Source organism: Vombatus ursinus, unplaced genomic scaffold (assembly GCF_900497805.2).
Source record: "Vombatus ursinus unplaced genomic scaffold, bare-nosed wombat genome assembly UNPS02014820.1, whole genome shotgun sequence".
Lineage (NCBI taxonomy): Eukaryota > Metazoa > Chordata > Mammalia > Diprotodontia > Vombatidae > Vombatus > Vombatus ursinus.
The window spans coordinates 4,730,278-4,752,971 of NW_020954598.1; the positions used below are offsets into that span (position 1 = coordinate 4,730,278).

At 38.7% G+C, this 22,694-nt stretch overlaps 1 protein-coding gene across 2 annotated transcripts in view; it reads right to left on the reverse strand.

Moving 5' to 3' along the window:
- Positions 1-236: 236 nt before the first annotated feature.
- Positions 237-22,694, reverse strand: part of EGFR (epidermal growth factor receptor) — a 249,476-nt gene continuing 227,018 nt past the window's right edge. Inside the window, exons 23-28 of one of the 2 annotated variants that reach the window (XM_027837181.1) lie at positions 20,577-20,723; positions 15,955-16,052; positions 13,185-13,352; positions 12,098-12,145; positions 11,730-11,832; positions 237-10,452 (exon numbers count right to left, since the gene is read on the reverse strand). In XM_027837181.1, coding sequence (XP_027692982.1) covers positions 10,079-10,452; positions 11,730-11,832; positions 12,098-12,145; positions 13,185-13,352; positions 15,955-16,052; positions 20,577-20,723 — 938 coding nt within the window. In that variant the 3' untranslated portion in view covers positions 237-10,078. Of the gene's footprint in view, positions 10,453-11,729; positions 11,836-12,097; positions 12,146-13,184; positions 13,353-15,954; positions 16,053-20,576; positions 20,724-22,694 lie in introns of both variants that reach the window. The other variant, XM_027837180.1, reaches the window with a different exon arrangement.

Sequence of the window (22,694 nt, forward strand, 5' to 3'; positions counted from 1 at the left end):
GTAAGTCCTGATATAGTGGGTAAGTACTGATGATAACCATACTTAGATACTTTCAGGGTTGTCAATATCCTTAAAGATCTTCTATTTCAATTTCTGCATTTTATATATGAAGGAGCTTAGGGTGGAGAGATGGAATAAGCTGCTGCCAAAGCCCAGACCAGAGCCCATGTCTCCTAATTCCCAGTTCTATGGTCTTTTCTGCTGGTCATTAGGGGGAAGAACACAGACAACACATCTTTATTTTTCCAAGTATTTATTAAAATAAAAATGTTAAGCATTGCTAATATACTAGAGAAATTTCTGGGTGATTTCCTCTCTCCATAGCTCATTTTATGAACCACATTCCCCAGTGCTCTGTTCTGTGCCATTAACCACCATGCTCACCCAGATCCTTCTGAAAGTTGATCTGCTCCCATCTCACAGAAAAGGAGGGTGAATTTACACCTAAGTCTATGCCCCCTTGCCATTAACATGAATAAAGGGAACTGAACTTTCCCTCCTCTAGCTCATACCATGTAGGAAGTCACTCTTCTCCATTTACAAGGTTAAAGACTAATGCCTGTTCAAAGGAGAACCTATCTGACTTCTCTGCATAAGTCTGAACATAAGTTTCAGTTACTTTTCTCCATTTCACATTGTAAGAATCATTTTTCCCTCCTTGAGCCAGAGGCTTCTGATCGATTTCTTTGATGTGTAAGCTCTTTGGCTGTTTTTGGTTTTTCTTATTAAGTTCACCCTCCCTGGTGTCTTGCGTGCCACTGGAGGGGATTTTCTTACAAGGACAATCTAAGCACAAACCCATTAAAAAAAAAAAAGCATTCATCTTGTGAATGGCTGATTGTGTGGCCCTATCTGGTGTTGTTCATCAGGAGCTCAGAATGGGAATCCCTTTTGGGTTTCAGAACTTGTGTCAGGATTACAAAGAGACTTCTGTTCCCTTTGATGACTGGGAGAAGGAAAAAAAAGAAAAAAAAACCAACTTGGCCTGCAACAAGAAACCCTTTCCACTTAAGAGTTCTCCCTGAGTTCTGCTGAAACTGTCAGGAAGACAAAAGGCTGGAAGAAACCATGGAGGAAAAGAATACTTCCCAGAGACATTCAGCAGGGAGGGTGGGGTTGGAAGCTGCTGTCACAGCTCAAGACTTCTGCTTAGAATGCACCTGGTGAATTTAACCATCAATGCTGGATATGAGGAGAGGAAATCAAAATACTCATGCGGGAAAATACAATTTCTATGTTTGAGTACACAGAATCCTGGAGATGTCTCCATTCTAAGGTTGGTTGGCTGGATTTTTCCTGGTTAAAAACAAGTTCATAGGCAGCATGTAAAAGCATCAGTGTTAAGTCTTTTATGACTAACATCTACTCCATTAATTACACAGCATTGTTTGGAGGAAGAGGAAACATCATTATTACAATATAGGTTCTCAAAAGTTAAAAAACAATGAATAATATACACCTTATTTTCATCACATAATATACAAACAACCAGTATGTCTGATTGATAGTACAAACCATATAAAAATCTTGCTTCTTCTCATGTGTACAAAGTGTTTTACTGTGGCATAACTAAATTGTTAAAAAGTACCGTGTATGGAGAAATTGATAAAGTTATTGCCTCAACAATCCCTAAAATGAAGACCTTGTTACCTGGTTAGTAAATAACTCTATTGTCACTAGACTAAACATGGTCAGTGGATCCACGGGATCTCGACTAATTTTTCAAGAGATTAATCAGATCTTGTCTCAACACTGTTATCTTAGATGCAAATTAGATGAATAGTCTTGTTGTTGTTAACATGCAGTATGGATTTATGTGAATCATTTGCAAGGTTATGTGGTAGGGATGAAACTGATCTTTTGCTACTTCTTTTGCTTAAGAGGCTGGACACAATGATCTAATAAGCACTGGACAAACTTTGCTGGTTTTCCCCTTATAGGCACAAAATACAACCCTCTTCACTTTTTGTCCCAGGAGTTATGTATTGAAAGCAAATTTATTACATGGGCAAGAATACCTTTCTTGGGCTCAACACCATGTGTAACATACCCTCAAAACCTGTCCAATCACTCTTACCCCATATTAATTGAATTTTTAGGACAGCTTTAGGAATAGTTTCTCTCTTCCTACAACAGTGGGGCAACAATTTATTTGAGGCAAAAGGAGAGAATATGCATTTACCTAATTTTATAAGCAGCCACTCCTAGAATAAAGGGTAAGGCTAACAAAAAAGAAAAAAAATCATAAACTGCCTTACTGTTAGCACTACCCATCCTGCCCCCTTCCCCACTTTAATGGTTTTGTTTTGTTTTGTTTTGTTTTATAGTTTCTACGCTAGAGAGGAGATGCCTGCGTAGGTTTACTAACTGTTTCTGTCTCTCTCTCTCTCTCCCTCCCCGCCCACCTAACCCTCCTTCTCAGATGTAACCAAATTACATGCTTCTATCCTGGTTTCTGATCCTGTGGAACAGGGTACAGATGTAGTAAAATGGAAGCTTTTTGAAGGCAGGGACCATTTTTGTTGTTGTTGTTTTTGTATCCCCAGAGCTAAGTACAGGACCCAGCGCATGGCAGGTGTTTGATGAATGAATGGAATCTCGCCTGGAGGGACTTGGGACTGAGGTTCATAGAATAATATGATTTACAGTTGGAGAGTCCCTAAAAAGCAATCCAGTCCAAAGTCTTTATTTTACCTGTGAGGGCACAACTGCTAATGTGGTCCCGGTATCTTTACCTGCAGAATCTGTGTTCAATTCAAATGAATAGGACCTCTGAAGGGCTAGACATCAAATTAGAACTCACTTAAAATCATTTTTTATTCATCGGGAAACACTCATAATTGTCCATACATTATATTTTTGTTGATTTATGCATAACAATTATATGTATAATGTATATATGCACACATATATACATATACACATGTTTGCCATAAACTTTCTTGTTGGTGTGATAATTCTTTAGCCCTAGGGAATCATTACAATAGTAACATTACTTTTTCTTGGAAGGGAGAGTGGAGATACTGGAGAATGGAATTTTTCTTTTTTTATTAAAATACTGCCATAGAAATTAAATGACAGCATGTGTCATTAGGACTTCTCCCTCTTCAATAAGAACAAAAATTTTAAGTGCAGCTGACCCATGGGGCTGAACCCAGACTAGCGGGCAGAAGTGCTAAAGCCCAATGTAATTACTTCCCTAGACCTTAGAGATGGAAACTGTACTTTGAAAAGTAGCATCAACCTTCTCCTCTGCACTATGGGTAATTGGGTCTGAGCCCCCATCAATCGCGTATCTCCACTAATACAGAAATACTAGAACTGAGATTGATTCACTTAAAGAAAGTGGGATACTGAATAGACCACTGGCAAGGGGTTATCTGTGTTCAAGTCCTACCTGAAACACTTTCCATCTATGTCCTCATGGACAAGTCATTTAAATTCTCAGAGCCTCACTTTCTTAATCAAGAAAAAAAGGGGATAACCATCCTTGCAAGACCTATTTCATAGGATTGCTGTGAGGAAAGTAGTTAGCAAGCTGTAAAGTGCTAAATAAATGTGAATTATTATTAATCTTTTGGGGATGATTGCAGCCCTTTGGGGTCTATTAATAGTTGTTTTTCTTCTCACAAAAAATAGATTTTCTAAAAACAAAGAACAAACAAAAATTCCTAAAATTTCAAGTGTCTTCTCAATGGTAGCCTTTCTTTCTTTGTATTGGCAAAGTTAGAAAAATAAGATTCTGGTAGAAGAAACCTGCGTAGGAGGTAACTTCTAATAGTGTAAAAAAGTCATGTGCCTTAAACAAGAGCATTGGTAGTAAAAATATACACAGTTTTCCCAAATGGTCCATTTTTCTTCCATGTACTTAAATTACATTAAGGTACAACGGGATAGTATCCTGTTGCAATGACATTTACTCACTAAATAAGCCAAAGGAGAAAAAAATTAAAAGAGAAATCCAGGTCAATCTCAACAGCCATCAGAGAAATGGAGCTTATGTATTTTTTTTTTTGCATTTGTGCACCAGGAAATACACAATATCAAAGTGCTTAATCTCATCACTTCCCCAATGAAGTCCCAGTTAGAGTCACCTAATTGTCTTGCCAAGTAAATCACTCTAATCTCCCATCAGATTCACACTGAAGTGTTATGTGAAGATTTAAAGGATACTAGCAATTACAAATAACATGGTGTAGTGGATAGAGTAGATATCCATAAAGCAGAAATAGAGTGGTATAGTAGATAGAGTGATGGCTTTGGCATCCCAAGAGCTGGGTTCAAATCTTACTTCAAACATTTACTAGCTGATAGCTGTGTCATCGTGAACAAATCTCTATCTCTCTGACTCTCATTTGTAAAAGATAATAAAACATTTGGTAACTACGCCACAGGGTTCTTGTAAGGTCCAAATACCAGCTGCGCGTGCATTCACAAACACAAATCTCACTGTGGTATGAGAGATAAGAGAGCTGGCCTCAAAGTCAGGATGCCCTGGATTCAAGTCCCATCTGACACACTGACACCCACTGGCTAGGTGGCCCTGAGCTAGTCACTTAACTTCTCAAAAGACTCATTTTTAACTTTAAATGGCAGAGGAAGGTGCTAATCTGCACTGGTGAAGAGAATACCTTATACTAATAAAATCACTGGCTTAATTCCTACCCATCTCTTTTTCTCTTGTGCTTTGCAAACTTTAAAGTGCTATGTAAATGCCAAATATTATTATTATCATTATTACTGCACCAGAGATATCTGTACTATGTGCCCAACCTGGAAGTACATAGGTGGATTCCTACAAATTAGAAATTCCAATGACCAACCATAGGATAAAATCATGGCAATAAAAGGCCAGCAAGCTAGGAACAAATATTTCTGATAAATCCATATACCAGCATAAACAATGGCCTGATCCAGTTAATGAATTCTCCTATTATGGTCAATGTCTTTTAGACCACCCTGATTTTGGGAGTAGAGGTGAAACTATGGTTGGATACCATAGATTTCTATATTATGATAGTTGTTATTTTGTAGATGAATGAACTATGATCCATAAGTGAAATGACTTGACCAAGGACATACAAGTTACTAGAATAAGATCCCCAGTCCCTAGACTCAAATTCTGCTACATTTTGCATTCTTGGCCTCTGGGGTGGGGGGAAGCTAGTCACATTCAATAGTGAAAGTACATTGCCAAGAATATGGGGTGAAAGGACTAATTTTCATATATGAACATCTTGTAAGACCCTTCTCAACATGACATCAGAATAGAATCATAGGTTCTTAAGTAAATTCAGTGAGAGGAAAGTGCCTGGATACATCCAGTTAAAGCAGGATGAGGCTTACCACAGGTTTAATCTGACAAGCGCCTGAAGCCGTGGGGTGGGGGATGGGGTATGACTTATGGGAATCTGGCATAACTTTCATAGCAGACCTGGTGGGAAACCACAACCATGTGGGCTAAGGAGGCTAGCACCCATCTACAAGACCTTCCTCATTCTTTGGACCCTATGTTTCCAGAGGAAGAAACTGAAACTGCAGTCATGGGAAAATAATGTTAACTGAAATGACAAATGAAGACACTACTAATGAAATACACACCTTTTTGGGGTATTTTCTATGTCAATACCTCAATGGATATGACAGAAGAGAGGTATAACGGATGGAATGGTGTCAACCTTTCAGATCTGATCAGGTTGGGGTGTGATATTCAAACAGTAAAAAGGTTGAACATTGAGGGTAAGAACATTCAAGGAAATTGAATGAGGAATTGAACATTCAAGGCAAGAGAATAAGTGAAGGCACTGGAAGATGTAAGCTTGACCCTTTGAAAACTTGAAAAACTCTTAAGACTGTCTTTGTCAATCCGAAAGAATTAGCTGAAGCATAAGGAGCATCTGGCATTGTGACTTAAGGGCCAGCCACTGATTTTAAAAGTTTGAGGTTGGGTTGTCCAATTTCAACCCCAATCCAGCAGAATCTCAGTGGGATGACCTTTCTCAGGATTTTGGACCCATTGAGTCCAAACGACATTGTTCTACTCATTCTTGATGGGGGCAGAAAATGCTTAAGAATTAGGTAATTGGGCTGAGTCTCACCCTGTAGAAATGAAATCACCTCAGTGCCAGCTGTCGGCTTCCCACTACATGGTTTAGCTTACAAAGAAAAATCCTCTAAGCGAGTCTCTTTGTCTTTGGGAAATCAAGCTGGCAACGGAGCTGGTCACGAGGCATTGGCATTTCTATTAACTGCTTTCCGCACCTGCATTTTCTAATAGTTGCTTAAAGCCATGACTGTTTGGATTAACACACTTTCTAGATTCTTCTAAAAGCGCTAGGAAACAACAGTGACCGCTCCCCTCCTTCTAAATAGGGTCCCAAATATCTTAGCTTTTGCCTATTAGTAACTCCAGTACAACAACCACGGGAATCAATTTTAGCATCATCCCTACAATGACAAAGTAGTGGTATTGGTGGGGGATGGGAGCGGGGGAGATGTCCAGTTCTATGATTGGCTTTCACTTGGGTGAGCAACATGAAATTCAGTCTTTCTTGGGTCATTTTTAAACCAGACCTTCAAATGTGTTTGGAAAAATCTTTTGAAAATGTCTTCTCCAATTATTAACAATGTCTCCAATTATTAACTTTTTTTTTCAAATCTGTTTAATCAAGGCTTTCGACATGTTCATAGTCTATAGATTGTCAGAATTGTAAGAGACCTTGGCACATAGATTCTTAGAGTTAGAAGGGACCTTAGAGGTCATGTGGCCCAACCTCTTCATTTTATGGGTGATGAAATGGATTTTCATCGTCTTTATGTGAAGAAGCATGACGAATTTAATAATGCTAATCAGAGTTATAACCAGGATTCTTTTTTGTGCCCCAGTGAAGTACTATAAACTTCATCTAGGTTAGTAGAAAGATGTGTCCCCTCATTCAGGAGAAGTCTATCTTATTGAAGGGGATATAAAGACCCTAAGGCAATACTCATAGCCCCTGTTTGGGATATTGAAACATGGAGACATTGTTAGGGAACAGAGTGGGGTGGACAACCTCACCCTAGCTATCCCACTTACAGGCATCTTCCTATTTTAATAAATAATTGTTATTAACTAGGTGGCAAACTTTGTTTCTCTAGGTTGTTGAAGGACTGCAGATCTTATGAGCATCTTTTAAATTTCATTCCTAGAATAAAACCTTGGATTTTTCCATCCTAGTTATGACTCCCCCTGCTGATAGTATATGATTTAAAGCAACGTGCAATCTATGTTAACTGCTTTTTAATGCTATATATATTAAAGTCCTCGTACCCTTAATCAGGTCTGAAACCATCTATTGATCTGATAGATATTTTTGTTAAAATGAATGACAAGATCAGTGGTTTGGTTTCTGTGAGAACTAGCACAATTTTACATTTATATTTTAAATGTCAACAAGCCCCCCTCACCATTAAAACGGAATTTCATGCCCCACCTTCCAATTCCCCATGACTGACATATGTAACAGCAGATCCTGTACCGAATGGTAGAATATTTTATGGCTAGAAGCTTGGAGTTAAGAGGTTCTGTTTAGTTCCATCAAATTAGGTTTACTCTCTGCAAAATCATTCAAACATACACAACTTAAAATTCTCTGGAGTATCTCAACTAGATTTAATGCTGGAGAATTCTAAATTCTGATGAATTTCTAAATTTATTAGTTGAGGTTGCTACAGTATATGCTAAGAAGAAATGTAAAAAAAAAATCCATCTTACTTTTTCATTGCTACATTTCATCTGAATTTCAGCTCTTTTTTTCCCCAACAGTTACTGGTTTCTTCACAAGTTAGAGAAAGGATTGTATGAAGTACTCAGTTAATAATAGGACCACAGGGTAAAATGCTTTTCTTGACAAGAATGATGAAATGATGAAAAAAAAAATCTATCAATGAGGCCTTAAGATTACCTTTTCTTGTAAATACTGATTCATTTTTCCATAAAAAAAAAAAAGTAAAACATGATGGATGAAAGTTATCCAGAGAACTCTGGGAATCTATAAGTATAACTATCAAACTAAAAAAACCTCTTGCCTAAAACAGATAACATAAAATTGTATTTCTGCCTGCAGTGTTGAGGTCTGACTCAGACACATGGCTACCTAGTAGTTAGAAAACAAAAGAAACACTGACTTCATTTCAACACGGACTCAAACTTTTTTTGTTAGAAACTCTCTTTGGAGCACCCATTATCTTGAAAGTAACAGAAGAAACATTTTCTAGGGCAAGCCCATATTTTCACGGGTGCACCATTTACATGCTTTCAACACCAGGGCCTCTGAATTAATTCAGTGTCTGGAAAGCTGCTCTGTGGGTACTGGTTTGGCATTATATTTTGATGGGCTCTCTCTACACACTTGGTGTTCTGGTGGGATTTATCTGCCAATCATTGAGTGTCTTTAGTTGATAAGGTGGGATGGGAGCTTCAAACATTTGAAAAACTAGTCCAACCTGTTTATCTGTCTTAACATTGCACAATCCTCCCTTTTTAAACGAAAACATTTTGGGCATCTTCACAAACCTTAAATTCTCATCTCTACCTCCCCCCCACCCTTTCAAAAAATATTTGTGGACTTTTGTGGAAACACAGCCATTAACTTCAAATTCACCATTTAATATTTAGGATTTTTATTGCAACCTCTCAATTATTGCCTCCGCATTTCTTTTATGAAAAGTAGAGCCACACACACACACATATTGAGTTGTAAGACACTATAGTTTTTCCACAGGATCTAGCCCATCTTTTGTAACCTGAAAAGGGGGCAAGGAAAGGATTTTGGGGAAAACACACTAGAGAATGTTTTTGGTAGCGAATAAAATAGCTTATTCATTAAATTTTCTTTTAAAAAAATCTAAAAACCGTTAAGGCCCAATTTTCATGGGTTAACTAAGGGAGTGTTTAGAAATAGAGAACAATTTCAATTTTTCCCCCCTTTGGATATCTTCATTTTTAGGTTTCTATTCATTTTAGTGTTTAGGTAAACACTTTTAGGTTTGGTGTAGATTCACCTGAGACTTAAGTTCTTTGCTTGGGCTTGCAAACTTCTGCATTTTCATCCCATCTTAAAGAAAGGCCCTTTGTCCAAATGAGGGTGAGTAAAAAGAGAGCAGCAGCTTTGGCTGTTTTGTTTTAGTGTCTTTACTCCCTCCCCAACACCCCCACCCTCCACTCCATAATAGAAGCATTGAGGGAAAACATTTTAACAAGTGTAGTTGCAAAGACACGAAATGAAAAAGAAAAGAATCAGATGAGTATTCATAATCAGAAAACACTTAAAAAAAAAACAGTTTGAAGTACCGTGGGCACATTTACAATGAAGCGTAGGGAGAGACTTCCTCCACTTGGTTTCTGTAACTCTTGTGGCCAGCATGACATAGGCTGGTCTGTTTCTCTTTTTCGTCGCGAGCTGATGCTGCGCCAACCAAGAAATGTTCTTTCTCGGCCTTTGGCATGTAAAGAAGGACAAAGCCCATGGGATGAACTGTTAAGTCGGCTGAGTCCGAAGAGCGTAAAGCTCATTTTCTTTCATCATATGCGTCTTTGACTCAGTCCAGTCTGGGTCCCTTCAGGGTAGTGCATGTTATAGTCAATAATCATCTCTCTCATGAACGTGCCAATGGGATCTTGTAAGAAAAAAATACTTACAAACATTATTATTATTTTTTCAAATGTATGGTGTAGAAAAAAAAAAAACAATTAACTTCTGTACAAACGGAAAAATATGCTTCCTGGGCATCTTGCTCTTGATTTGGGAAGTCTCACAGATTAAAGATGAAGGAATGCACTTGCAGGAAATCTGCCTGGGATTGACTCCATTATATGCCCAGGAAGGGGGACAATTCCAACGGAAGACAGGCCCCGGATCGTACCAAAGGAAATTAAAGCCAATTGTGGCAATGTCTGGCCCGTAGGCTTGAAAGGAAAGGTGTGAGTGAGTGGCTACATCGCATGATTGCTGCCTTTGCTGTCCATAGCTCAGTCCTGGGGCAGCTAGATTCCATGGCTGCATGAGGGAGGGAGGGAGGGAAGGCTTTTGGCAAAGGGTCATGCTGAAGCTTGAATGAATTCACTTTGTTGTGCTGCTACCCTGAGGTACTCAGGATTTTCTGCGGCAGGAACTTTAAAAACCCCATTTGGCTTGGCTTCCTGGGGGAAGAAGTCCTGCTGGTAGTCAGGGTTGTCCAGACTGATTGGGTGGTTGGCTGTCGGGTTCCAGCAGGAATTGCTGTCGAAGGCTTTTTTGATCAAGTTGGGCTGAGTTGTGTTGAGATACTCGGGGTTGTCCACTGCACTGCTGTTGTGTGAGTTTTGGTACAGAGAGTCTTTAGAGGCATCTGGGTTGAAAGGTTGGTTGTGATAGACAGGGTTCTGGATGGCAGAGCCCGTGTGGTTTTTGGGAGCCGATTGGTTTATATATTCTAGAATTAAAAAGAAATGGGGAAGGAATTTCATGAGTCAAGTTAGGTATACGTGGCCTTCTCTGGTCAATTTTTTCTCCAGGTAACTAGTGACGCCGAAGTAGGAGGAATATGGGGAAATCCTGGAGAGAACACTTCTCTTCTTTAACTCAACTCTACATTCCATTTTTCCTCTTTGCTCTTCACTGATTGGTGTAATAGATAGAGGGCTAGACTAAGAAGTTAAGATGAGGTCATGGCTCTTTGGAAATCATACGTCACTACAGAATTGAAGAGATTATGATTCAGGGGGAAGAATGTGGCAGAGTGGAAATGGGGCTAAGAGGCTATAACTAGTTAGTTCTGGAAGTATCCCTGAGGTCTAGAATGGAGTTAGAACAGAGAAACAGCTCAGGGCTGCCAATTATTTGTCTTGATTAGTTGTTTGGGTCTCACCATAGCCAGTCTGCAGACGCTCAGATGAAACAATATAGTCAACAATCAGTCAATCAGTTAAATTCAATATAAAAGCTTCATTAAAATTCATCTATCACATGTTTACATAGAAACAGATTATCTTCAAGCTAGAGCAAGGGGAGAGACCTGAAAAGATTATCTAGCCTTGCTCTTGGGCATTAGACAGGGAAGATATAATCCCCATTTTGCATCTGGAACAAAGAGAATTTAAGACACTTCACATTTATACAGCTAGAAATGTGTGGAAATGAGGATTAAAACCAGGTCTCTCCTTTCCTAGTCCAGTGCTTTTCCCACTACATAATGCTTTATGTGCAAGCCCAAATTCTTATGTTTTAATATCTCTTCAAAAATTTTCATGAAACAAACTGAATATTTTGGACTCTGTATCAGCACTCTTGAGACAAAAGGTAGAAAAATACCCTATCAGAGTCACAACTAGAAAATCTTGTATTTAGGGCAAATTCAGATGATGAGGGGTAGGTAATGGGGTGTGTTCCCAAAAAGTCCTGTTGGTAATCTGTAAGAGTGTGAGGGGAAGGTGGATGCAGAGAGAGGGTTACCATGGGGATGGTGGGCATTGGCACTTGTACTCATGTACCTCTCTGGTCTCATGAGGGATCACAAAATAGAAGGACAGAAGTCACTATAGGGTATCCCCTCAGAGACAATGGCACTCCCAAGTCAAAGCCCTGGTCACTCCATTCTAGTTACAGCTTTGCGTTCTGTAACAGATATCGATAAGAATCAAGTGAAACTGGTTGCTGGTTTTTAAGGGCATGCAGGATAGCAATGAATCTATTGACTACAAATACACTCACCTGGTACAGGCTGGAAGCTATCATCCACATTGTCTTCAAGTAAGACAGTAGTGGGATCAGAACTGTATCTCTGGATAAAGCTTTCTTCCTTCACAGGGCAAACCTGCTGGCAGAGGAACGAAAGTAGACATATCATTACAGCAAGAAAGAAAACAATGCAGCCCAACTCTATGCCCATCAACTGGCTGCTTATGACACTGACTGGAGAAAACATCTTTCAACATTTTATGGATCCTTGATTTCATTGGTGTGAATAGGGGAAATACAAGAAGAAAGGTTCAGAAGGAACTATAAAAACAAGATTATCTGGTTTCAAAGATACAGTACAGGAAAAGGACAACAGTGGGTTAGTGTGTAGTCTGACTTACCCCATTTCTATCAATGCATACTGTGGCAGAATTATTGCTGGTAGCACTCTGAAAGAGAAATTTAGAAATTTCTTTTAGAATATACACATCAGACAGTCCCATCACTGTCAGGAAATCCTAAGCTGCCTGCCAAAGCTCAGCTCAGGAGTGCCTCATCCCCATTGCTCTGTTCCACCAGAAAGAGCAGGGGGGTGAGGTTCTAAAATGGTCTTTTTTTTTTTGTCTTGGGAGTTTTAGGAAACACAGAAGTTGGGTTCTGGTATTGGAATTGATTTTCACCAAGTTTTAGTTGAGTTTTTACAATTGAGTTAGAAATTAATGTCTGAATTTGGGATTTAGCAAATCTATGGGATTCACTCTTATTAGGTAATGGCTTCCTTCCCTCCCCCAAAAGAATAAAAACTAGAAGGTGCTCTTTGGGGCATAGATTGTTTTGCCAGTGCCTAGCAAGGTGTCTGGTATATGTTTAATAAATGCTTGGTGATTGATTGATTTTGAACATTTATACACATGCCTACACACACATCTATAAGCACTTCTATACATACACCTGCATACCAATATAGTATATATACTATAGACATGTAAAAGTACTAAATTAAATGCTTTATAAATTCCACATATAATGAGGATGGAAATATTGAAATACTTGCTTTATAGGTAAGGCCCTATTTGGAGATGCAGTTCCATAGCAGTGGGAGAGAGAGGCCATCTCAAAGCCAGAAAGACCTGGGTCTTGCCTAGGACAGACATTGGTTGTGTGACCTTGGACAAGTCACTTAATCACTCATTGCTACAGGCAGCTAAGACTCAAAATTGCAGAGGTTGGCATTGCAATGGTAAAGGAGTTTTGTCACCTGAGAGTTGCCCATCCCCATGAAACCAATGGTCTGGTCCACATTTCTATATGTAAAGCTATGGTTATAAAACACCAAAATTATGTTGAACAAGGAAAAAATTCTTTTAAACTGGTAATTTAGAGAAAAAAACCAAATGATGCCTAGTTGCTTGAATGTTTTCTTTTTTTGTAAATGGGATTCATTCAAGCAGGTTTGTGTGTGGTGACACCATGGATGTGGCTTTTTACCAGAGAGCTTAGGAGAGGCGTGCGAGATGTGGAGGGGCTGTTGAAGAATCCTTGCTGTGGAATAAGGTACTCATCTGCATCTACGATATCTTCCATATCCTCTTCTTCCATAAGGGTGCGATAAAATTTGGAGTCCGTGGGGCTTGGTAAGTGCATTCTTTCATCTCCCTGCCAAAGAAAAGGGGATCCTGTAAGGAAGAGCACTTTACATACTATTATTATCTGGGCTATATTGACTTCATATGAGGCTACATTTTGGCTAGAAAAAAATATAAATATAATGCCTCTTTGGGGTACATATGGGACAATGGTTACCTATTTTGGTTTTAGTTCATGTAAACCTAAAGGCTGGTTTTACGAGTGGTAGAGGTTGGCCACCTACATGGCGCAGAACACTGGGCAGGATCCCATCATCCTGTGCTTTAAAATAGTTTCAACCCTACTTGCCATGCCACCCCAAATTCTACCATTACAGATTCATTTCTTTGGGTCTGAAAGACTTTTTAGTCCTTAAGCATTTGCTATTAAAATGAAAATTATTCTGAGAAAGGCAATATCTTAAACTTCAATTTTGTCATTGGCAAAGGGGGTGGCTGCACTAAATAAATGCCTTCTAAGTTTCCTTCCAGTTCTAAATCTATTATCCTATGATCTTAAGTCTATACAATGACATTTTAGTGGAGACTAGCTGAGAAAAAGTATAATAGGAACGAGATTTAGGTTAGGTCCTGGGGAGAGTGAATGAATTCCTTCAGGGTAACATCAGGAGGAGAAAGAAGAGGGAAGGGGCAACCCAAAGAGAGTGAAAACATAAACTTCATCCACTTTTCAATCAGGCCTGGGGCTGACTCCAGACTTGGTACTGCCACTGGGCATTAGAGTTAATGCTTTGATTGGGAAAATTGGGGGGGGGGGACACTGAAATCCTGGCATTGCCAAGGGCCACCACATCACATATACAACATTTTCTGAATTGGAATCTAGTACTATCTGTTCTTAAATTTTTGTTGGGACTCATTTACCCTCTCATTTAAAATAAAAAACCTATAGGTTCTAGGCCTACATATTATAAACAAGATTGATTTATTTCATTACCAGTTTGATTCTTAGTAAAGGAGCAGACTGGAATTTTTTCTGAACTGGTAAATTTGCAAGGTTATTTTCCCATCAGTAGATTTAGACTCATGTACTCAGAGCACTATCTCTCATCTCAAAGGGATCTAAGTGAAGTTAAAGTTAAAAACCAGAAAGAGAGGCATTTTTAGTCATGCTTTGGCTTTAATTTAATTGCCATTAATTGGAATGTAGATGGCTCAGAGAATGATAGGCCACCTTAAGAAGTTCAAAGAAACCTCTCATTTTACATATTGGGAAACTGAGGCCCTGAGAAGTAAAGTGAGAGAATTAGTGAGAGGCAGCCAAGACTCAAATCCAAGTTTTATAATCAGCCAAAGTGGCAGATAGATCACCCTCTGCTTACAGTAAGAAAGAAGGTTATCCCACAGTTGGTAAAGACCTTTCAGACAAGCAGTCCAATTCTGTTGTTCTACAGAGGAGGAAACTGAAGTCCAGATAAGTTAAATGAGCTATCGATAGTGCAAAAAGTGTAAAGGTCAACATATTAAAGGATTTTAGAGTGAGAAGGTACCTAAGTAGTTATTTATCTCAATCCTTGACTTTTACAAAGAAAGAAAATGAGGCCCAGAGATAAGTGACTTGTTCTAGGTCATAGTGGCAGAGATGGGACTGTACTTCAGGCCAGTGACCTTACATTTAGTGTTCTTTGTGATTTGTTCTATTTTACAAATACATCATAAATGTGGAATTCTGCCAATGGAAAATAATACTAGAAGTGATGATGATGATGATTCCAAACGGCCCCCTAGATGACGGGAGATATTTTCAAAGGCTTAGAACAAGGACTGCATCTTTCCTTTTCCTTTTAATTGTGTCCAGCATAGTTTTCCACATATACAGACACAGGGTAAGCACAATGGAATCTCTTTACAATTCTGGTATTTGGGCTAATGACATGATATCCCATCGTTTCTGAGTGTTGTCCAACAATGGTGTTGTCCAAGTACTCCAATGGATTGATGTGAATGTTCCCTCCAGTGATACAGATTACAACCTACCCGTGCTTGCTCATCCTGTTAGACTCATGTCCTATAAGTTCATCTCAGAGGGTCCATTCAATGTCCTGGGGGTCATCTTAATTTTCTCTTAACACTAGGAGGCTACCTATGGAAAACTCAGCCTGCCCATTGGTTGTTCCTTGCTCTTAATATAAGGCCAGCCTTTTTTTGTTTCATCCCCTCCCATATCCTTTATTCCTGTTTTCCTTGTTTGTACTGTATTATAGTCTCTTTCCACCTCTCCTGGGCCCCTCCAACACCCTCTGTGTGATACTAATGTTCAATTTTTGGTTACTGCAAAGTTTCATAACTCTTGGCTACACAGCAACACTGGATAAATATGGTCATGAAAAATACGAGCTTTCTGTTTCTGAGAGAAATATGGGGTCATTAAAAGAATTTCATAAATTGTCAAAGGAAATCCAGTGTCTTCTCCTTCTCCTGTTCCAATTCCAGGTTAAATTTACATGTTCCACATGACATATATTTTATGTATATCCCCAATCCACAAGCAGTTAGACAATAACAGGGTTACATATATTTTATGTTGAAGAGAATGATTTTCTGTCCCTTGATTTGATTCTCATTAAAGAAGTTTTCCAGCTGAGCAAAACTTGAGCACAAAAAGTCATTACCTGTATAACAAGGTAGCGCTGGGGATCACGGGCCATTTTAGAAAATTCTACAATTAACTCACGAAACTTGGGGCGACTGTCAGCATCTATCATCCAGCCTGGAAAAGCAAAACAAAACAAAAACAAAAAACAGCAGTAAAATAAAGCAATGTAGTTAAACATTGGGGAGGAAAATTAAATTTGGTTATTTTTAAACAACACAAGGGAAGCACATTTTAGTTCAATTAACCTCAGAGATTCCAAACAATTCATATTTACTGTTTTTCAGAATGAATACTTCAGGTCTGACCGATGAGCACAGATCCCTGTTTAGTCAAAAGACTGTTATGGGGTGAATTTTTCTACCTCCACTAAAGCCCTTCTCCAATGCTTCATCAAGGTAAAGGTGACATTGGATTCTGAAAGGCTATGCTAGTGGAATACAACTCCTACCAAACCAGAAAAGTTTCTAGTATGAGTATGACAATGGATTGGGAGTCAACTTTCTGAGAAAGAAGGATGTTATCCCAGGAATCTTGAAGATCATCATTCCTATTATTATACAGATGAGGAAAGTAAAGATCAGAGAGGTTAAATGAGCTGTCAACAACAACAAAAAAAAGTTAGATCAGCTTAGCTAAGAGAGAGGCTTACCATCAAAATATTAGTCACTGGAGATGGTCTCTTTATGGCTGCAGTAACTCAAGAACACCATGTGCTCAGGTCATTATCTGAACTGATGGGATCATGGGGCCATGAAGTATTGAAGAAAGTATAATTCTTTTATAATGACATTTGTTACTTCTGTCTTTTTATCTCCGATGCTTACAACAGTGCCTGGCAGTGGCAAATGCTTAATAAATGCTTGTTGGTTAATTAATTGAATAAATGATTACTCATTGTCCTTCAACTTCTTCTTGGAGTTAACATTAATAATTTGTACTCTTGAGCAAAACAGAAGAGTTTCCCAGACTCAGCACGCTACAAAGATCCCAAATCATTTTCTATTCTAGCAAAACCCTTCGTACACATGCACTGTGGTCTTTGGAGAAGATCAGATTTGCTCCTCTCACAGTTTCAAGTTAGTGAAATATGAGGGCTACAAGGATCTTGGGTTTGGGGAACCCCCTGCCCTGCACTTTCCTGCACTATCCTGGATATTATATAATAATGCATCTCAGGAAAGATGGAAGATTTTGCTTTTTTGATCTCTTTGTTAAAAGGTGAGATTTTTAATCCTGGCCCCACCACCTGCTGACTAGCATAGGCTGTGTGCAATGCTATAATGTTAATTGACTCAAGAGCTCTGAAATGAAATCTTAGTGCCTCAAGTGGTGCTTTTCTGTTTAGTCAATAGGACGGCTGTCAAGTTATTTGTACTGAACTTGGACTCACTCAACCTTGATTCAAATCAAGGCTTTGCCACTACCTGGGTAATCCTGTGCAAGTAGTTTAGCTTCTCTGAGACTCATTTTCCTCATCTGAAAAATGAGAGAGTTGGATTCCATGAGCTCCAGGATCCCTTACAACCCTAAGCATTCTAGGGTTCTAGGATACTTTTTGGAGCCTACTACAATGCCTTGGGGCACTAAGGCTCTGTCAGAGAAGCCATGACTGAGGACTTAGGTTTGAACCCTGGCTTGGCTACTGACTTACTAGGTCAATCATTGTGGGAAATCCCCTGGCTTGAATCTTCCATTGTTTAATGGATATTATGCAATAATGCAGATTGTTTCAGGGAAATGAGAGTTTTGCTCTTTTGATTTCTCTGTTACAAGATGAATAGAACCACCCTGGCCCCCCTCCACATATGCATAACAATAACATTAAGCAATCTAAAATTTTAGACTGAAACATTAACACCCCCAGTGAGTTTGCACTTCTGCTTAGGTAACAGGAATTTCAAGCTATTTGATCTGAATTTGGAGCCACAAGACCTTAGTTTGAACCCAGGTTCCATCACTTCCTGACTGGAAACCTTGCACAAGTTAATTATCCTCTCTAGGCCTCTGTTTCTTCAAATTGAGGCATTGGATTGTATGACCTGTAAATTTCCTTTCAGTTCTGTATCTATGATCCCTATGTACTAGACTTGGCCTTCTTTATTTGATCTACTGTTGAAGCAGAAAGAAGGCTTCTTAATGCTTTTTTTGTCACGGACCCCTTTGGCAATCTGGTAAAGTCTGGGGATCTCTTTTCAGAAAAATGCTTTTAAACAGAGAATACATATGATCATGAAGGAAACCAATTATGTAGAAATATAGTTACAAACAAGGATCAGAAGTAGAATTTGTTAGAGAAGTATATGTCTATATATGTACAAATATATATATATACACACACACACACACATGAATGTATACATATATGTATGTATATATATATATATGTATATAGGTATGTATATATCTATATCTACACATAAATATATCCACACTTAATTGTGGCCTTCTTGGAGGAGTAAGGGGGAAAATAGAACAAAGTAAAAAGTATACAGCAGAGAACAAAAGAAAACTCAAAAAGAAGCAAAGAAAAGATGGACAGCTCTCCATACGACATGTAGTATTTATTATATAGGCTTTCTTGAAATGGAAATTTATTGCTACATATTTTGAATCCTCTCATGTTTTGCTGTGTATATGACATGCTTTTTTCCCCTTTTCTTATTTTGTATTTAAGTTTCACTATGTTTAAAATATGTTTCTTTTTTTCTTATTGTGTATTTAAGTTTTAGCAATAAAAAAGGGGAAAAAATATAGTTACCCCCCCAAAAAAACAAAAAAACGAAAAACAGTTTACAGGGTTAAGAAGCCCTGGAGAAGATTGATTACAAATACATCAAGAGCTAGAGGAAAAGACAGCTAGCTTCTTGTGGCAATGCAAAACATTTTAATCCCTTGTCAGATGTGGTCACTATAATTTCTTTCCTTATCTTTAGCAGTATTTGTGTTGAACAGTTTCATCTAAATAGGAAACTACTTCCTTGTACAGCTAACGTTAACCTAGTAGATATCATAGTTCCTGGGAAGCTCTCTTTTAAAAAACAACAACGAAGCAAACAAAAAAGAGGCCCAGAAAAAAAGACTAGAAATCACATGGCTATTTGTAATACCACTGTCTTGGCAGATCTAGGGAGTAAACATTGGAATCAAACTACAAGGCAGAAAAGCAGCAAGCTTCTTCCCATCAGGGTGTGTTTACTGCACTTTAGTAAACACCCACGTATGCCACATATGATCTGCCATCACCACCAAGCAAAATCATCCATATTGACATTAGCATGGCCAGGTGATGTTCATTACACTATCTAGTACCGGCTTCCACGACATGTAGAGTTGGCTCTTCAGAGTTTGCTCCAAGGATGATGTTATTGGGGTAATTTCTTTCATCTAGGCTTGACTTTGGGAAATATTTAAATTCAACAAAGTGGGAGTTATCTTCCCATAAACTCACTGTGTACTGGGCCTGATCCCAAATAGAAAGGGAGCTTCCAACAGCTGTATGTGGTTATCTAGTCTTAGGTTTAAAAAAAAAAATTTTTTTTTTTTTTGAGCCACCCAGTCTCTGTGGAAACAGGCCTCCAAATGAATTCCCAGTGGTTTGGGATTCCATTAAGTGGTTGAGCCAACAGGAACTGTTCCTGCTATGGTACAAGCTGGGCTTTAGTTTATTTATAGACTTTCAAACCCAGACAAGTGTCAGGTCACATTGTTCAATGAGTCAGACTTTAGCCTTCAGAATAATGGTTAAAGGACATATTTATATGAGTTTCTGGGGCTGTCTCTTAATTGGAAATTATTCCAGGATTTCTACATAGACAAACTCCACTGCTCAACTCCTCCCCCTTGGAATTTCTGTCTAACACAAGGGTATCATAACAGCCAAGTCCTTTCTATCACACAAAGGCCTTCTAGCTCCATGGTATAGTCTGGCCAGTTTCAGCTTGATATAACCCCTCATGTGCTCTACAATCTATATCCAACTTAGACTGTTCATTATATATGACATTCCATTTCCCACTTCCATGACTTTGTACCATCTGAATTTCAAGCCCAGAATAATTTCCCTCTTTATCTCTGCCTCCTGGAATCCTTAATTCTCTTTTGTCAGTCAACAGGCATTTACTAAGTATTTATTACATGCCAGGTTCTGTGCTAAGAGTGAGGGGTACAAAGAAAGGCAAAACCACTGTCCCTGCTTTCAAGAAGCATAGGTTCTAATGGAGGAGACAACAGGCAAGTAACTGTACATGTAAGAGCATCATCTCCTACATGATATCTCTCCTAATCTTCCAATCTGTGAGTGCTCCCTTCAATCCCTCATGACTTTGTATGATAATTTGTGTTATATTTAATAACTTATGGTTGTCCCAAAAGTCTTATTGTAGTTTTAAGTTATTAAAAGTTTAAACTGCACTAAAATTTTTGGGACACCCTGTATTTTTGTATTTGCTGATGTACCTGAATGTCTTTGCCCCTCAGTGGAATGTAATCTCCTTAAAGGCAGGAACTATAATGTTTTTATATCCCCAGAACTTAGCATAGACTTTGCAAATAATAGACACTTAATAAACGATTGTTGCATTTAAATGAAATTAAAATGGAATTGAATGAGATGTGTGCAGCCACACCAATCCAACTCACATTTGACCATGATCATGTAGACATCAATGGTGCAGATGGGTGGTTGAGGAAGGCGTTCCCCTTTCTCTAAAATAGATGAAATCTCACTTGCAGGGATTCCATCATATGGTTTGGACCCAAATGTCATCAGCTCCCAAACTGTGACACCTGCAGAAGTTGGGGGAGGGGAAGAAAGTAAAAGAAAATGGTCATTTATGGAGTCAGTAATTATCCCTGTTCTCCAGTCACCTAAAAGATTCCCATGGCTCTTTCTTCTATGTCTATACTTTATACTTTGCCATGGAGATGAGGGCTTGTCCTTTTTTGCAGCCAGAGTAGACCACACACACATACACTCTCTCTCTCTCTCTCTCTCTCTCTCTCTCTCTCTCTCTCTCAAAACAAGTGTCTGAAAGAGGAACACAGTAATTTTCCTGACTCCCAGTCAATCATACAATACAATGTCTTCAGACTTGCCCACTGGACAACCTTGCCATAGAATTGTCTGGATTTTCCAAAGACCGTAACAGAAAGTAAATTTGGTTAGTAAATCAGGTTGAAGAAAGTGATCCTTTAAGGGTAGGGGAATGGATTTGGCTTTTTTTCCCCCATGCCCCATGTAATCACATGAGCTTAAAGGGAGGCAAAAAACATTGTTTCTTGATCTACATTTTTAATTTATTCTATTTTAAAAAAAAGAAATCAGGCTTTGGAATGCACAATGGAAATTGGTTTTGCCTCAAATGGTTTGATACTCAGTGCCCTTTTTCATAACCCATCAACCCTGGGGAAAAAAAACCCCAACAACCAGAAGTTACCGCATAGTCAGGGATTCCTTTTTTGGAAAGCTGAATGGCTGAATTGTACATTTTTCCTTTAATCTTTTCTGTTTGGATCGCTCTCCCTTTGAAGATGTTGTAATATGACCTGCCTCAACATCTCCTCTTTGGGTTTCATGATAAAGTGGAGAAAACTAGACTTGTTGAAACGTGTGGTGGTTGGCATGGGAACAGACTCAGACACAGGATTGATGTTGGGCGTATAGGTGGGAAGAAAGGGGTGTGATGGGGGAAGAGTCTTCCCCTGGACTAATGAGTTGGAGCTACTCTTGCCCATGGAACTGCATAGATTCCAGAAAAAAGCCAGGGCTGGGCACACACACACACATACACACACACACACACACACACACACACCCCCAAGTGAGTGTTCCCTCATGCTCCCTCCACCAGCAATAGAGTCTTAAGAGGTAACATTAGATAATGTCAGTGATATGGGGGGTACTGGCTCAGAGGGAACAAATAGACTTTCCTAAATCCTGGATATAAACCAGCCAAGATAACATAATCCAGGAAAGGGACCGAGGAAGAGGGAGGGCTTTGGATAGGAAAGGGGTGGGAATAACCAGTCTGTGCCAGAGCCCCAATTCATTGAAATAGTCTAAGCTGCCTCAAGGCATTGAAGAGCTCCATCTTTTATATCTAAGTGACAACACCCAGTTTTTAAGTTATAAAAAGTAATTGAGGTCAGACATTGTAACAACAGTCCCCTAAACTTCATGTTCAACAGATATATCCAACTCCCTCCCTATCAAATACCACCCCATACCTCTGCATATCTACCTTTTGACCAAAGCTGTTCCAAGGGGCAAAGTATGCCTATGTATGTATGTATGGTTGTGTGTGTGTGTATATATATATATATATAGATATAGATATAGATATAGATATATAGATACACACACACACACACACATATATATATATAGATATATACACACATATATATATATCCCTGAACTGTCTTACATCTATAACTTCAGTTCAAATCTGTCTCAGGCACTTATATGTTGTATGACCTGGGCAAATTACTTAATCTCTTCCAGTCTCTGTATCCTCATCTTAAAATGGGGATAATAACAGCACTTTTCTCAGAGGTTTGTTGTGAGGATTAAACAAGATCACACACATACACACACACACACACACACACACAGATACATATACACATACATAACATACATATATACACACATATACACATTAAGTGCTTTGCAAACTTTAAAGCATTATGTAAATCTTAACTATTATTAGTAGTAACACAATCATGAATAGTAATGCTTTTTTCCCCCCATCCATA